Source organism: Channa argus, chromosome 9 (assembly GCF_033026475.1).
Source record: "Channa argus isolate prfri chromosome 9, Channa argus male v1.0, whole genome shotgun sequence".
Taxonomy (NCBI): domain Eukaryota; kingdom Metazoa; phylum Chordata; class Actinopteri; order Anabantiformes; family Channidae; genus Channa; species Channa argus.
Window position 1 is genome coordinate 14,074,432 of NC_090205.1, and position 17,517 is coordinate 14,091,948.

General features: G+C 37.6%; 3 protein-coding genes across 5 annotated transcripts; all 3 read left to right on the forward strand.

The window, feature by feature from the left end:
- Positions 1–118: 118 nt before the first annotated feature.
- On the forward strand, positions 119–3,268 carry cldn10l2 (claudin 10-like 2). The gene is made up of 5 exons (XM_067516434.1): positions 119–410; positions 1,652–1,813; positions 1,895–1,979; positions 2,620–2,727; positions 2,816–3,268. Exons 1-5 carry the CDS (start codon positions 137–139, stop codon positions 3,009–3,011), a joined length of 825 nt encoding a protein of 274 aa, XP_067372535.1. The 5' UTR covers positions 119–136; the 3' UTR covers positions 3,012–3,268.
- A 503-nt stretch (positions 3,269–3,771) lies between these two features.
- cldn10c (claudin 10c) lies at positions 3,772–5,456 on the forward strand. Its single transcript, XM_067516435.1, has 5 exons — positions 3,772–4,047; positions 4,180–4,341; positions 4,433–4,514; positions 4,604–4,711; positions 4,843–5,456. Exons 1-5 carry the CDS (start codon positions 3,816–3,818, stop codon positions 5,027–5,029), a joined length of 771 nt encoding a protein of 256 aa, XP_067372536.1. The 5' UTR covers positions 3,772–3,815; the 3' UTR covers positions 5,030–5,456.
- Positions 5,457–6,292: 836 nt separating this feature from the next.
- On the forward strand, positions 6,293–16,258 carry dnajc3a (DnaJ (Hsp40) homolog, subfamily C, member 3a). Of its 3 annotated transcripts, none has more exons than XM_067515649.1 (12): positions 6,293–6,540; positions 7,022–7,132; positions 7,231–7,355; positions 7,564–7,638; positions 8,541–8,693; positions 8,819–9,000; positions 9,707–9,826; positions 10,141–10,246; positions 10,328–10,448; positions 14,293–14,425; positions 14,906–15,054; positions 15,739–16,258. In XM_067515649.1, exons 1-12 carry the CDS (start codon positions 6,459–6,461, stop codon positions 15,888–15,890), a joined length of 1,509 nt encoding a protein of 502 aa, XP_067371750.1. In that variant the 5' UTR covers positions 6,293–6,458; the 3' UTR covers positions 15,891–16,258. The 3 variants fall into 3 exon arrangements, with proteins under 3 accessions (XP_067371750.1, XP_067371751.1, XP_067371752.1); XM_067515650.1 differs by having other exon boundaries at positions 7,564–7,635; XM_067515651.1 differs by having other exon boundaries at positions 6,296–6,540; positions 7,206–7,355.
- The last annotated feature ends 1,259 nt before the right edge of the window (positions 16,259–17,517 follow it).

The window sequence follows — 17,517 nt, forward strand, 5'->3', positions numbered from 1 at the left end:
TACAGTAAACACCTCACACAGTGGTACAAAACCCTCATCAACACGAATGGCACATGGTGTCATCCGATCCTGCCCACCAGTTGAAATTGAACAAGAAGCATCTCCTGCCTATCGTTGACATTAAGTGTGAGTTGTTATGTTTGCACTTCTACCCAAGTACAGTGGAGGGACTTCAGACATGAGGAAACGTCTAGTACAGATCTTTGGGTTCTTAATTTCAACAATAGGATGGGTGTTGGTGCTGTGCACCTTAGCCATGGACTACTGGAGGATCACCCAACTAGGAGGACAAGGAGGCTCCTTTGTGATTAAGGTGCTCTGGTACTGGTCCAACCTGTGGAAAGATTGTTCAACTGATTCCACATCTGTCTCCAATTGTAAAGACTTCCCAACATTCTGGAGTGTCACCCGTAAGTTCTCCATATGTTGTGATGTGTATACCTCAGCAATCATGTTTCTAATACTGCTTCTGTAAGTCTGAATGAATAAGAAAATATGCTACATGTGGCACAACCATGGAAAGGTGTTCACGGAAACACAAGTTTACACAACCATTTAAAAAGAATCAGTCCAACTTTTGTAAGAGAAAATAAGTTTTGTCTTGAAATGAAAATTCTGTTAATTTCAGAGCTTTTGTTACTACAGCTTAATATGGTCAGATGTTACTAGGTAAGTAGATAATGCTGTGTAAAAAATATTACTAAGTGACACAGTTGACTTTGTGATTCTTCTCCTGTGACAGTCACCCTACATTTTAGTATTGAAGACAAACCCATTATTGTAACTTGTCCTCAGTGTACCAGACCAATTTAAAGATGCTTTTTGAAACTTTAACAATTTCACGGACGAGAAATGTTTTACTGAACAGTAAAAATACAAATGATTAATGTTGGTTTGTAGTCTACAGGACGCATCATATGGTAATTCAAATGAAGGCATTTATGTGAGTGTGAGTTTTTTGCAATATTTTTTTTTGTAGAGATCTTTAATTTACAATTAAATAGTTAATGGTGAATGTACCCCATACTTTAAAAACTTTAATTAAACAGCTTGAGGTACAGATAGTTTGACTCTTAAGATTTACCTTAAGAGTATCCTTAGTACCAATTTGTTTCAGTACAAAAATATTTTTTTCAAACAAAATCTAAAATAACTATTACAGGTCTTTGATTGCAGAGATGATTTATATCAGGAACTCCAAACCTTGGTCCTCAGAGACCCCTGCCCCACTGTGTTTTACCTATAGATCAGGTGTGTTCAGTCAGGTAAATCTGGCAGATACCCTCTTAAAGAAGCGTGACCTGGGGAAAACAAAGCAAATTTGTATTTTCCACAACTGATTGACTGAATACACTTGATCCAAGTGATCAGCGGTGGGTAGGAATAGTTGGAGAACAAGCAGGGCAGGGGTTCCTGAGGACTGGGAATTGGGACCACTGTTTTAAATGACTTATGTTTTTGTACAGGAGTTTAAATTACCAAAACCTCTTCTGTAACAAAGACGGTTTGAGCATCCTTTATAAAGCAGAGGATTTTAATATAATTTCTCATATGAGTCACTATTTTGCCAGCTGACCACTCTCAGAATTATATTTCTTCTTTTAAATCTTAACTCATTTAATAGTACCTGAACTCTTCTTCTTTCTCTCAGCTTTTATACATGGCGTACGAGGATTGCTAATGTGTGGCTTAATTTTTGGATTCGTCGGTGCAGTACTTTGCTTTGTTGGGATGGAGTGCACTTACATTGGTGGAACTAATAAGACCAAGGACAAACTGCTTCTTGCTGGAGCAGTGTTTCATTTTGCTGGTGGTAAGTACTGAAGAAAGTGTGTTTCTATGTAAATGTTTTGCCTCCATTATTTCTTGGTATCAACGAAACCTCTGCACACAGGTGTGTCCGATATTACTGCATACAGTTTATACACAAGCAGGATCATCAGAACAAACTTTGGCACCGTTGTTCCTGGAGTCCTACAGTACAGTTTACGTTTTTACACTTATATTTATCACCTTTTAGTTTAAAGGATAAGGCTGATGACTTTATTAACTTTTGTTATTGACAGTGAAAAGACAGAAAAGAAAAAACTCAAACTATTAGGGTACTGTACATACGCAAACCACACTTTTACGATTATGGGAAAGTGGTTTGTTCAAAGTTCAAAGTCAGCTGCACATGCCCACATTGTTTCATTAGCTTGTTGTACATATTACAACTTTATGGCTTTGGACCATATGGTACATGCATATCAGTGTCTGACCACAATAAGAAATTGCTGGATGTGAAAGTTCCATAGAGCCGTACTTGTGTGTAGGAATTGGCTCAGAACAGAAAACACAACCCAGCTGTGCACTGAGGAAGATACTAAGGTCTCCAGCAGACACTGATATTATCCTCATCATTCGATACCGAGGCACTAAGCCACCCAAACAGAACGGTTAGCTGTTTCAAAGTAACTAGAGATACAGTAAAGAAACACTATTACATCCATGTGTTTATCATTCAAAGCAGGCCTATGTAAAGTTCTCAGCCTTATCCTTTGGATTGTGAAATGTAGAAAATTTGGCTGTACTCAAATTTTATTGTGACTATTTTTCTGACACTTCAACTAATTCCAGGTATGATGTAGGAGTTCCCATATTTCTTGGGTTGGTGGGAAGCTTTTTCATCATCTTGGGGGCTGTGCTCTATGCTGTAACAGTCTTCAAAGTTGTCTGTCCTGAAAGGTATTAAATTCATCCATCTTCATCATTTTTCCTGTTGATACTGAGGTCATGCTGCTTTATTAATATTAACAATGTCTTGCTCTCACAGTAAAGTGGTATATGCCTCTCATGGAGGCACATATATGGCCCCTCGCTCAAGAAGAAGAACGCTGTACACTGGATCCTACAAACCCTCCAGACGTTATGGGTCTTATATGGGCTCAGGAAGATCTAGCAGCTCTAGGATCTCAAGCCTTTCCCAGACAACTCAGATGAAAATCTCAGAAAGAGATGCATTTGTGTAATGTCACTAAGCTTTTTTTTTAAATAGGCAAACACCAACACACAAACTTAGCAAAATGTGATAAACCCCAACCCAACTCTGTAGACATAAACCCATCCATCTTTCTCACAAGTTAAACACAAATGCTTGTAATTTCTTTTGTTCTCATTCCCGTGCCATGTAAAATACTGTATACTGTGTAATGTTTACTCTTCATTTGTTAACTTTGTTGTGGGTACAAATTGAGAATATTAATGGAATATCTACAGATCTATCTATCTGATTGAAATAAATAAAATTTTACCTACAATGAGTATGTGCATAATCATTTTCTTGAATGGACATCCAGTGTATTGTTTAATGATCTTAACCAATGTTTTTGCACTCATACATGCTCAGTTTAAACGTTTTACAGAATTATTCCTCTGTTATCCTCAGTGCAATGCCACCATTTTGTAAATCTTTACAATTCAGTGATGTTATGTGACTAGTTGGATGTCTGAGTAATTTCCTTGCTCATCTTTTTTAGGCTTTAACCCATCGTCTTCACTAAGAGCTGAATGATATAACCCATGCTTACAGGCTCATGGGTACCAACAACAAACACATCACCAGAGTGACCCTCACAAAACACAGCAAAATGGTCCAAGTCAAAACATGTAATAATGTACTGTACACAAACCACATTCATCACCTTGTTTCCATATACATGCAGCATCTGAGGAGGGACTTTTAGACAGAGCTGTCCTACAGTTTGTGTTCAGGGGCTTGTGTGGTTGCTTCAGTTTGCCTTTTCTTTGTCTAGTGGTTCAAAGTCCAGGGAAGCATGGCCTACCGGACTGTGGTAATGTACATGGAGATTGGTTGCTTTGTGGTCTGCGTGTCTGGATGGATCCTGGTCTGTTCCACAATGCCAACAGAGATCTGGACTTGGTCTGAAGTTAATAGCATAGCTCTTACCACTGCTCACTTCTTCTCCAATTTGTGGAAGGACTGCGTAACTGATTCCACTGGACTATCGGACTGCAAAGAAATTCCATCTTTGCTTGGCCTCAACTGTAAGAAAATGTATTTCAACACAAGGATTGATGACTAAAACAAAGGAATCAGGCATTCTCTTTAGTAACATCTGCATTTTATTTATTTATTATTTGCAGTGTACGTTACCTTTTTTTTCTGTTCCTGGACAGGGGGCATTCACATGTGCCGTGCTCTCGTCATCACCTCTATTATTCTGGCTTTCTTTGGCTCCATTCTAGTCTTAGTGGGAATGAAGTGCACTAAGATTGGGGGATCAGAGATTGCTAATGCAAGAGTAACATTTGCGGGAGGAATGAACTACCTTATCGGAGGTAAGCTGTTACACTGTGAGATATTTAAAAGATATCACATTGCAATACACTATATGATTAATATTTTAAAAATATATGTGTAATGTTTTAGGGTTGTGCTCTATGGTCGCTTTCTCCTATTATGGAAATAGAATTAGAGCAGAATTTCAAGACCCCAGCTTCAAAGATCAGAAGTATGTACAATGTACAAGAATACTGCAAAGTGATTATTCTGTAAGTGAAGAACTGTATCATTATGAAATATTCTCATATTTATTTCTAGGTTTGAAATAGGTGTTGGAGTATTTTTGGGCTGGGGAGGCTCCACCTTACTTATTGTTGGAGGACTTATTTACAGTATCTTTGCCGGGAGGGAAGGGTGCCAATCAAGGTAAAAGGCTGCTACTATATTTGTTTCTCCCACTTCTATTTTTGCAACTACATAAATATGAATAAAAACATAAATATAAATAAAAACAGAATAACAAACTATATAAAAATATTTGAATTTCGCCCTTACAGCCTAGAAAGCAACCTACCTGTCTACCAACTGCCTGGTGCCTACACAGCTGTCCCAACAAATAAGAGCACCGTGTCTTTGGCTCGCACTCAGACTAGTGAGAGCAGAATATCCAGGACCACCAGAGACAGCAAAGCTAGCAGCATCTCAGGGAGAACCAAGACAACAGTTATTAATGCATATGTCTGACTTGGCATATCTTGAATGGACAATAATACTTTTAATAACTAATAATAGATTTCCTTTGTTTTTGCTGATTCTTAGAAAAGTTTCACATTGTAGTTTGAGGTTTAATAGCAATTTTTACCACACAGGTCTTAAATAAAACCTGCATTTTAAAATATATAAATAAAATATATTTATAATTTATAAAATGTATAAAAAACATGTCGTAAAATGTTTTGAATTTTATTTTGCCTGATCCTTGTTTAACATCAAATACTATGAGCCAAATGTAATGAACTACAATTTTTTGTGGAAGAATGCATTATTAGAACTAAAAATATTTGATTAATTCCATTACTATTTTCTTAGCATGTTCAGATACATGACTGCATTAGAAAAATGTTTAAATGCAAAATGAAGGCTGCCTGCTTTAATCAAGTACTGGGTTGAAACTGAGATGCTATAAAATATATAGCATGAGGATGTTTATGTGTGTTCTCGATACCTGCAATGTTCGTTACTTAATGAGTACAGTGTCATAAAGCACCAGACAGCCATGAAACAAACCGGAACTCTACATTGTGAGCGCCAAGAAAACAATAGACTGCTACATAGTGACTTAGTAAAAGAATATATAAAAAAATAACATAACACAACATAACAGCTGGCATTTAAAATTTTACTTTTTTGAGACATATGCAGTCAGATAAATCAGTAGATTCAAGAGGACACATAACTATAACTCATTAACCTTTTAATAGTTTTACATCCACTTTGCATTGAAGGCTTTAAATACAAAGTAGCTCTTACTGCAGATTAAACCTGAACATGGGATGCTTGTGCTGTGCTAATTCCCCAAAGATAAATAGCTTTAACCGTCACAACATTCCACCAGTTGGTATTCAATCATTCAATATACTATCCCTGCATTTACTAACACTTATTTTAATGACATGCAGAGATCAGTAGTATAGTAGTATATATGTATAAATATGTATGTGTGTTTCTTTTCACGGAGAAAATAACATTTTATCGTTCATCACATTTATTTTACATTTTACAGTTTTTTCTTTTTTTTTTTTTTTACATAAAAGTGCAGTCATTGGGGTGTCCGTTTTATGCAGATCTCGGCATAACACCGGTCAAAATGGTATCTAACCAAACTACGCCTGTGTACAGTCCAGCAACACACACGCCCCGCACGCTTTGCTGCCGTGGCTCCTCTGTGTTGAGTGGGCGGAGTTTACCAAAGGAGCCGGCCAATCGGCGTCACCCACGACCTGTCGGTGCGGTGTTTTCGCTTTGCCTGTGCCCGGACGAGAGACGCAATGAAGAGCCGTCAAATGAACACATGGGACTGTTGCTGAGAATTACACTTAATATTGGCGTTAGCTGAAATCACATCGGCTGGAGTTTGTGGGACATAACTCGAGAGGACGTATCTCATTAAATCATGGTTTCCATTGATCATGTAGCCCACAAAATACTGGCTTACATCCCATATGTTCTTGTTTTGATTGATATGAGATATGACGGTAAGTTAAGTTAGAAGGATATAGGAACTTTATCGAAAGACGACAGTAGCTTCTGACTGGTTTCCTAACGCTAACTTACAAGAAGTTTGAGCATGGTTTAGTGAGCAGGCTGCTTTTAGTCAAAGTAAACTTAGCTAGCTAGCTAAATCAATAACTGTCAGCTTATGTTAAGCTAACTAACAATCACTTACATTGAGACAGACTGCTAATAACCTATTAGTTAGCGTAACCCGTTTTTGCACAACTTACAACTAATTAAAACGAGCTAAAGTGCTTCTCTGGAATCACGTGTTAACTTTTGTGGACGATAAGTCAACAACGTCTAGCATAGCTACATGTCAGAGTTTTGGTTTGCACGCTGCCACCTGTCACCTGTGGTCAAAACGTCCATGAACACACCGAAAATGGATTCACTTTACTGTGCTGGAGAGGTGTCTGCTGGCGAAAGCTCAGTGTATTTGAACCATTGTGTTTGAATCAGGGGTGAAATGTGGCAGAGATGGGAATGTGGACCATCACATGGAAATGGGGAAGAACCTCCTTGCTGCTGGCCAACTAGCTGATGCCCTATCTCATTTCCACGCAGCTGTGGGTAAGGGACAGCAACGCAAGGACGAATTAATGTTGACTTTGTACACAACGAAGTGTATTCTGAACTTGCATAGTTGTGTCTTTGTATTCTTTTGTTAGACGGGGATCCTAATAATTACATGGCCTACTACAGGCGAGCTACAGTCTTTCTAGCAATGGGGAAGTCAAAGTCTGCACTGCCAGATTTGAGCAGAGTCGTTGAGCTCAAACCAGACTTCACTTCTGTAAGTTTCTTTTTTTATAGTGCTTAGTCTAAAGTCATTTCTTTTCACACAGTTTTATAAGAAACTATACATTGTTGGTTTGACAGAATTAAATGAGAAACTTCTTCATAATTATAGGAATAATATGTTATGTAAAACTATTGTTGGACTATGCCTGTACTTTTGCATATTTGCAGTCTTATGCAAAGTCCTATCTCTTTATCAACAGGCACAGCTTCAGAGGGGAAATCTCCTTCTGAAACACGGGAGACTTGATGAAGCAGAGAGTGATTTCAAAAAGGTGGTAAGTATAGAAATATCCAGGTTAAACACTACAGCATTAAAAAATGAGAAGTCATTATGTTTCACCAGGAGGTGTCAGCGTTGATCGGTAGCTTTGTGTTGTTTTCAGTAGGATTTAACTTATCAACAGCCTTTATATTTTTAATGTCAGGCTCTTTGTGCACAGTCCACAGAAAAACAATCATTTATTTTACTATATTGTAGCTATATATAGTCATAATGTAATGATTACAACATGACATTGACATCATGCTAAACCAGCTAGCAAAGGAGGTTAAACACTTCTGCACATGAGCTACATAACACCATGAAGAATAGGGAAACCCCACATCCATAGGCCATCTTACAAAATGTAGATAATAATTAAATTGGCAGTGAAGTTTCATTTGGGCCTTCAGGGATAATTTTATAGTTGCTTGACTGTTACTTGCTAATGCATTTTCCATTACAAATACTGTATTACTCACCGTTTCACTGAATTTTCAAAAGAACTGCAGAAGACATAAATGTCCTTGTTGTAGCTACAAATAGTTCTCGGATTCAATTAAAAGCTGTTGTAATCTCAGAATAGGTTATCGTCCAAGGTAAAATTAAAATAAGTATGTCAGGTCTCACATTGTTCCAAGTGTTTTTTTAATTCATTGTATTAAATGTAGTTTAAAAGTCAGTTAGTGGCTAGTCTGTTGGCTGCTAATATTAAAAACTGCACTGTGATTTTTTTTTTCTTAAATAGAACCTAAATACAGAACAGCATAGCATAGTTTTTTTTTCATTTGAAATAAATAAATAAAATATTCTTGTGCACACAAGTTTATCATCTAGCACCTAGATCTACACCTCATGTTTGTTTCTCTGTCCTTGATCAATATTCATGATAAAAATGTGTTGCCTTGTAATATTCAGCTCAAGTCCAACCCCAGTGACAAAGAAGAGAGGGAAGCCCAGAGTCAGCTGACTAAGTCAGATGAAATTCAGCGGCTGGTGGCTCAGGCCCGGAGCAGCTTTGGCAGCAAAGACTATGTGACAGCTGCAGCTCAGCTTGACACCATCATTGAGGTAAGATCCCCACTTTGTCAGCATAGTCTTATTTTCCGTCAAAAATTATATTGTCCATGTAATTCAAAGCATTTTTATAACAACTAGTACTGCAGTTTGAAAGAACTTTTGCCCATTTCTTACAGACGTGCATTTGGGACGTGGCTTCTCGTGAGATGCGAGCCGAGTGTTTTATTCAAATGGGAGAGATGGGGAATGCCATCAGTGACCTTAAAGTTGCATCCAAGTTGAAGAGTGACAATACCCAGGCTTTCTACAAACTCAGCACCATCTACTATAACCTAGGAGACCACGAGATGTCTCTCAAGTAAGACCCATGAAACAGTGCATCACTATTAGTCAGCCTTCTAATTTGTAAACTACGTCTTGCAGAATAAAAAAAAAAGTCAGACCTCTCCAATCAAGTAATTTTGTAAATTGCCAAAAAATGACATTTACATTTCATATTAAAGAAATTTGATATTTGTTTTTGGGTTCTTCACAAATGTGATCTTTATAAATGCTAATTTATTATATTATTGCATTTTTGCAATAAGGTACTGTAGGGCCCAAAAAATGTCTTACAGCACAGTAGTTTTCCAGTAGATACATTTTGAATGTTGTTGAGTCAGGTTATATTTGGATTTAAAAACTGCTGCCCCTTTTGTAAATGTGTAATTAGCTTTTAGCTGCATTGTAAGGACACGTGTTAAATGGCTTATTATCAGGACACATGTTATGCACAGAAAACAATACTAGCAACAAGGGGGTAGTGACAACATTTACCATTTCACCAAATCTCACATAGGCAGTACCTAATGGGATATTCTTATACAACACAAAGTGTAGCTTTAGAAAGATTCTATTGTCAGAGCAGCTTGAGCTTCACCAGTGCTTTTACTGCTGGGCTGCTGTGTGTTATCTGTGTGCTAGGTAGTTCTTTGATATTCTTCCACTCACTGTAATCAGGTAATGTGGATATTGTGCTTGTTGTGACCATTCTTACCCTCTTCATCCTCTATTCTGATCTGCAGTGAAGTGCGCGAGTGCCTGAAGCTTGATCCTGATCACAAGCAGTGTTACAGCCATTACAAACAGGTCAAGAAACTCAACAAACAGATCCAGTCTGCAGAGGAACTCATTCAAGAGCAGAGGTGTGTGTGTGAGGTGTGTGTGTGTTCAGGCAATCTTAAATCCCCGTAAACATAAAATATTATCCCCCCTGAAAACGAGGGATTACGTCAGCTGCTATATCCTCTACCACTCCAACTTTCTGCTCTTACAAACAGGCATGTAAATCCCTTCATAATGAGAATGGATGTCACGTCGTATTTAACATACCAAGGATGTCCAACTCACAAGACTGAAGTGACACAATAACAGAGCAATGTGATATTTGTGTTGCATTCTGCTGTTTCGTCAGTGTCACAGTGTTGTTGAAACACTTCCCATCACCCTCCTCTTCTAGGTATGAGGATGCAGTGAGCAAATATGAGGCAGTGATAAAGACTGAGCCCAACGTGCACCTCTTCTCTCTCCTTGCTAAGGAGCGCATCTGCCATGCTCTAACACAGGTAAGACACCTTACACACACTGTGCTTTTATTACATACAGTAATATATGTAACCATCGTGTTTACTTTGTGTTATGAGCAGGGTCAGCAGGCTAGCAGAGCCATCTCAGTGTGTAGCGAAGTTCTCCAGTCGGACCCAGAGAATGTGGATGTGCTGAAAGACAGAGCTGAGGCGTACATCCAAGATGAGCAGTATGAGGAAGGTAAGTCTATCAGATGTAGGTGTTTGATTCTCAATTTAATGTAGTCATTGTGTTACATTTTCAAATCCTCATTCATTGTCGTTTTGTTAAGGATAATTATAACACATGTTGTGTAGAGGAGACTGTCTTGGAAACAAAGTGCCCTCCTTGACTACTTTTATTAGGTACAATGTAATGTAATCCAGTACAGCTGCTGTGTTGATGTTTTGACACTTTAATGAAACTTGACACAGGTTTACACTCAACTGCACAGTACGTTTCTTACTCGGGTTATAGTGAGTGATGGTATAGTAATAGCCTGTATTATAGTGAGAAATTCTTCCCCGCTATATAAAATGATTACCTCTGACAGCAGCAAAAATTAAACACCATCTTTTGAGAGTGGCTCAGATATTTATTCAATAAATATCTGAGCCATTGCGTTGATTACTTTGGATTTTACAAGTGTGCCTAATAAAGTGGAGTGTATGCAGTATTAACCCTAACTCTTCTACAATTGTAAGGCACAACTAATTGATGTCATAGCAGGCATCTATCACAAGGGGTCCTTGTAACACTACAGAATACACAGCGATGTAAAGTAAAAATATCAATGGCCCAAACTGTAAGCATCTTACCATTTTGTCATTTTATTAGTTAGAATTTGTTTAAAATCCCATTGCTATGTATATCCTTAATGTAAATATGCAAAGGGAATTCTCTCAGTAAGCATACAGTAAGAAAGGGGGAAAGCTCATTTAAGGCAATTACTCAGTTAATCACTAAATCCAATTTGACTTTGTATGTAAATAAGCGATAGGACTATATGTCAATTAAATACAGCCAGGGTTTTTCTAGATCTTGTTGAGCATCTATCTAGTATGTCTAAATCTTGGAAAAGATAAATGTCAACTGTTAAAGCAAATGTGTCATATTATTATTAAAATTGGGTGTAAAGCGCAGTGTGTATAGCCTTCAAGATGTAGAGCTGCCCCGTGCTGCTGGATGAAATTATGCAGAATTTAATGTTTATCACGCCTAAAGCCATTCTTCAGTAGTAGTGCCAGCACACACACACACACATACACACATCACCTACTGTCTCCATAATGCCTGTGCTGGCAGAGGGAGGATTAGGCTGAAACAACGGTTTCCACTATCTGTTGTCAAATCGCAGAAAGTCCAATGATGACAGATGGTGAAATCCCCGGCAATAGTCATGTACCAGCCTTCATTTTACCTGTCATCTGATGTTCTGCTGCCACCATGAAAACAACCAGTGGCTATTTTTGTCAAAATCCCTGCCTACATTTTACTACAGATAATGTAAACCATCTGTCTCATCTCATTGTGGTGGTACAATACAGCTGTATGGCATAGTAATGATTTATTTATTTATTTTAATTGTGTAATATTGTAGTTAGTTTTATTGGATATTTTAAAAAAAAACTAATTTACAAATACATTTTAAAATAAATCAATGGTGTTGTAGCCGTTGAGTGAGAGCAGGGTTCTCTGGATATTTAGGTAAAGAAGCAAAAGTATGCAGTGTAAGGGTGTCACTTAATTGTTAAATGAGTATTTAATACCAAAAAATGTGAAATACACATTGTGGACATAGTAGCATCGGTGTATAGATTTGGTATTGATATGGGCAGACACTCAATTTTGTGAGTGTCACTGTGGCGAGGCACTGAAAACTAGGCCTTGTCAATAGCTTGATTTTCTGTCCTCACAATTTTCATTAAACTCTGGATTGTTTCCAGTGCATTAGTCTCCAACACTCATATTGATTTGTGCTGCATAAACTAAAAAAACTGCAAAGTAATGACTTATAACCAACCAGTGAGATGCACTTGAGTAGAGATTTATTTTGCAACAGCCTGCCGCTGGTTGAAGATTGAATCGAGGTAACTACAGTGGACCTGTTGTACGTGACATCAGTTTGACAGTGCGCGTCATTCAATTTAGAGACCGCCGATGGAAAAGCCACTTCATATCCGACACTTTTAGTCGGCTGTACATGCAGTTAATCAGCTGAAAGGATGTCAGCACAGTTTGCTGCTTGATGGGAGATCGTAGAAAGAGTCAGACACAAATTGTTCAGTCACATTCAGTACCAAATATACTGATTATGAAATATTTGTAATGTTTGTTGGGGTAGTTTTGCTTTTGAAAACAGTCAGTAAAGTGATGAAAAGAGTGGAGAGACTGATGGAGACAGAATCTTTGGATGGGTTTGAGCATGAAACATGATTAAAAATCATTCATCATGGGCCTCAACTAATTGTAGCAACAGGAAAAGTGCACTGCTGACTTGTTCGGAAAATGTGCTCAATGTGCTGCTAGATTTCCAGTAACATCCTCACCAAAATAGTGGATTGGCACAGAAGGTCAATGTGCATCAGTACACACCACTTGTTGATGGTCAAGTTTGTTTGTGTTTTTTTTATTCTAGGAACCTATTTATAAAAACATTCAAAGATTCACTCTGGTAGTTTTGCATAGTGATGCTATAGTTTAGTTTCCTCCGCTGTGTTATTTATTCTGTATAATGTCATTACAAACACAGAAAATAGCAGCTATAAAAAGATAAAAGGCGATGGAGTAAGGCTCCATGTACGTTTTCATTTACTTCAAGTGAATAGGAAACAGCCTTAACTTTATTCAGTGTCTCCTTCTATTATGACACCCAATTATCAGGTTTTAGTTTTAGTTGACAAGACAACTGTGTTTAACAGATCCCATTAAACACAGTTACATCACTCTGGGCAGTCAGCCCCACAATATTAACAACCTTTACCAAGAACCCTGCAAGCTCTGCAACTACAGGAGATACTGTGCTTTTTGGCATTGACATGGCATGAACACATCAGTGTGTGAGTGAGTGAAACTCCCCTCAGTTCACCTCAGAGGGTAAACAAGCCTCAAAGCACCCACAAACAGCCTGAAGCTATTGCAACCTGATATGAAAGTGATGGGGTTTATTTCATGACTACAAGACAAGATCAAGCACACTCACACATGTGATTAAGACAGAAGTCAAATAATGTTTTTGGGTCTCGATGTTTGTAAAAGTGACTGACGTATCAGTAAGTTCTATTCAGCCACTTTTAGATCATTGATTTTGTTAAACATTGCATTCTAATATAGCATATTATACATAGCACATTTTAACAGTGTCTTAGCCTCAATGTTCTTTTGAATACATCATGTGCATTTATTTGTCTTCAGAGGAATGTAACATCAGATATCCAGACCTTTTTTGCCAGCAAGCCCACTCTAGGAAGAGTCCCGGTGGTTGCAAACTTACTCCATTTACAGATGATGGAGGCCACTGTGCTCATTGGCACCTTCTATGCTGCAGAAATGTTTCTGTGCCTTGATACAATCCTAACTCTGAGGTCTACAGATAATTCCTTGGACTTCATGTCTGGGTTTGTGCTCTGACATGCACTGCTAACTGTGGGACCTTATATAGACAGGTGTATGCTTTTCCAAATCATGTCCAATCAAAGTAATTTGGACAACAGTTGGACTCCAATCAAGTTGTAGAAACATCTAAAGCATAATCAGTGGAAACAGGAAGCACCAGAGCTCAACATGGCAAAAGGCCATGAATGTATGTGTGCTTTTTTTATTTTTCCCAAGATTTAAAAGAAACTTCTTCCACGTCTTAAGTATGGGGTATTTTTTTAATTTTGATGAAAATAAGGAATTTGATCCATTTTGGAATAAGGCTATAACGTAACAAAATGTGGAAAAGGTTAAGTGCTGTGAATACTTTCCAGATGCGCTGTGTGTTTTATACTGTGTTTTGTGTGTGTAAGCAATACTGATTCTATCCTGCATTTTTATTTTCTAGCTATTAAGGACTATGAGACTGCAGCCAAACACAGCGAGAATGACCGTCAGATAAAGGAAGGCTTGGAGAGAGCTCAGCGACTTCTCAAACAGTCTCAAAAGAAGGATTATTATAAGATCCTGGGAGTGAAGAGGTGGGCACTGAGCGCTGGATTTTAGAAATTTGGTGGGATTTACAGGTGTATTCCAGACAGAATTTAAAATATTCTTCTGGGTAAATCAGGGAGAAATGGGGTATTTTACAAGTCGGTTGCTTTTAACACGGCATCAGAAGCAATTTATGTTTTGCTTTTAAGATTGTCTTTCAGTTGCTGTAGCACACCAAACAACCTCTGCTCCACAATAAAGCCCCACGACACTTGAGTATTACATATTTTATCCTTTTGAACATTTGAGTTCAAAAGCACTTGCAATTCAACATGGAATACAAATTTGAGGCAATGGAAGCACTCCTAAAAAGCCACGTTTATTACATAACTTCTGTGCCATGTGTGCCAACACTCACTAAGACTAGTATTATCATTAGTAGTAGTACTACTAAATGTTGAAAATAAAGAGGTAGACACTGGTGTTATCCTCCAAAAATGTGCTAATACTCTTCCTCACAATTACAGAACAGCCCAGAAAAAGGAGATTATCAAAGCCTACAGGAAACTAGCCCAACAGTGGCATCCAGACAACTTCCAGGATCCAGAGGAAAAGAAGAAAGCAGAGAAGAAGTTCATAGACATTGCTCAGGCTAAAGAAGTTCTCACTGACCCAGGTAAGACGTGTGTGTGTGTGTGTGTGTGTGTGTGTGTGTGTGTGTTTTCTGTACACTGTGAGAAAAGATTGTTACTGCAAGTAGATTTAAGGCTTTGAGAAGCGAATGTTAACATTGCGCTGCTTATTTAGTCCAAGTAGCTTGACATGGACTTTAATATAACATTCTCAAAACCTCAATGTAGAATATGCAACATTGGGGGGTTTCCACTGCCCAAACTCTGGTCATGTCACTGTTTCTACCACAGCTTATTTCCTGTGAATAATCAGTAAAAACCTGGTGGTTACAGGGTCTTATCACTCCAAGTTGACACTAGCATTTGAGTTTGAGAATTTGCAATTACTCATTGATGTGATTAAAGCAGAATAAAATTCAGAATGTATTTTAAATATTTGAAGATCACAGTTGAAATACAGTTAAACGTGTTTTTTTTTTTTACAAGTACAATTCATTTATCATTCTAACTGAAATTCATTACATTTTCCTCTTGTCTTGCAATTTTAAAACATTAATGCAAAAATGTTCTTACAAACATTGGCATCTGTCATTTCTCAGCAGTATTTTTTTTTTAAACAAAAAGGCTGTGGAGACTTGATTTTTATATCTTAAAAGCTATACATACATAATTGAATATACATTAGATGAGTTGTTGTGTGCTGACAAATTAGTTTTGATGTTTTTCAGAGATGAGGACCAAGTTTGACCATGGAGAAGACCCCATGGATCCAGAGAGCCAGCAGGGTCACAATCATCATTTCCATGGAGGCTTCCATGGCTTCCAGGGTTTCAATCCTTTTGGTTCTGGACCCTTTAATTTTAAATTCAACTTCAACTGAGTGAGCTCATACCCAGTGTATCTTGAATGAAGATTTGTATTTTCCTCCCTATTCAAAAGGGAGATTACTGGTATGGTGACTCAAACAAAAATGTGGAGCAAACTGACCTTGATGAAAGTCATCTTTGTTGTTGAATAATACAACCTTAAATTCCATTTGGGGAAGGTCTGTTGCTATGCTAGCAAATATCTGCAATTTGTGAGCAGCTTTCATCTGCTGAGGGGTTGATTATGACCCTTTCGTCCTTTCCATTTAATGTACGCTCTAATTCACACCCATTCGTATACTTTGTACATAGGTACAGTACTATTTTTATATGAATGGTGTTTTTCTAAACTGTAAATAAAGAGCTATTTATGTACATTTAACTGAGGGGCAGTTCATTGCTAACGTGATAAGCTTAAGTGATTTTTCTACATTTATAAACTGAAATGACCGTTTGGGAAACACTTTTTCCATCATTACAACTAACATTTGTTTAATTGCAACTTTCTCAATGGCTTTTCTTCCCCATAAATCCTCTTTTCACATGGTGAAATGGTTTCTGTGAGCAACAGATTACAGTGTAAGAACAGAGCTTTCAGAGCACATTACACTTACACATCACAACACTGACCACACTAAGGGACAATAATTTAAATAGCTTTTGTAGCAAAGATTTATTTTTCCCACCAGACAGTAATATAAATATTTGTATTTGACACACCACAGTTAAAGATGGGTGCCCTGAAAGCACATTTAATTTGTTTTTTTGTTTGTTTTTCTTTTGAGACAGAAAAAAAAAAAAATTGTTGGGTTTAGTCAAGCAGCAACACCCTTCTTATTCCTGAGACAAAGCAGTGGTTCTGTGTGGAATTTAAACACAGAAAAACTATTTGTAAAATTAAATACAGCAAGACTGAATGTACCAAAGATGTAAACATACATTAATAAGTTAAAATCAAATTCTACCCATACACCATGACCTTTAGTGTGCAAATGAGGATTCTGATCTATAACTCTGTCAGAAATAGTGTTGCCTGGTCTGCTGAGTTCTGTATTTTAGCCATATTTAAATTTTCCACAATGGTAACAGCAGAATGAGCAGATTTACCCCTCACTTTTGAAACAAATAGTTTTTTCAACTGCAGGAACTTAACCTGTTCCTAAACATTACCAACCCCCCCCCCCCCCCCCCCAATTTTATTTATTTATTTTTTTAATGTCCTTCACGCTCTCTGGAGACAAACTCTGGAAGCTTAATTGTGGCACCCCTCCGAAGAGGTACTTAATCAAGTTCCAGTTTTTTGCAGGGTGAGGAGGCAGCTGCTTGCTGGGCAATGTTATTTGTTAAATATACGAGTTTACTCTTCAAATATTACCATAAGCACACTGTAACTACGGTATTCATAATCAGGGGTGTAAAGCAGCTTGGAAGGAGAAGAGGGAAAAGCAAGTTAGTCACTTTTGTTACTGTGGTCAAAAAGATTTAATTTAAACCAGAATAAACAGTCTGTGACGACCAGAGTCTTAGTGTCTGAAATTACTGCTGTCCATCACAAAATCAGATCTAGCTATGTACACGTTTATGTTAGAGGCGCGTGTAAATGGGTCTTAAATAGGAAATGTAAATGGTGTAAATAGTCTC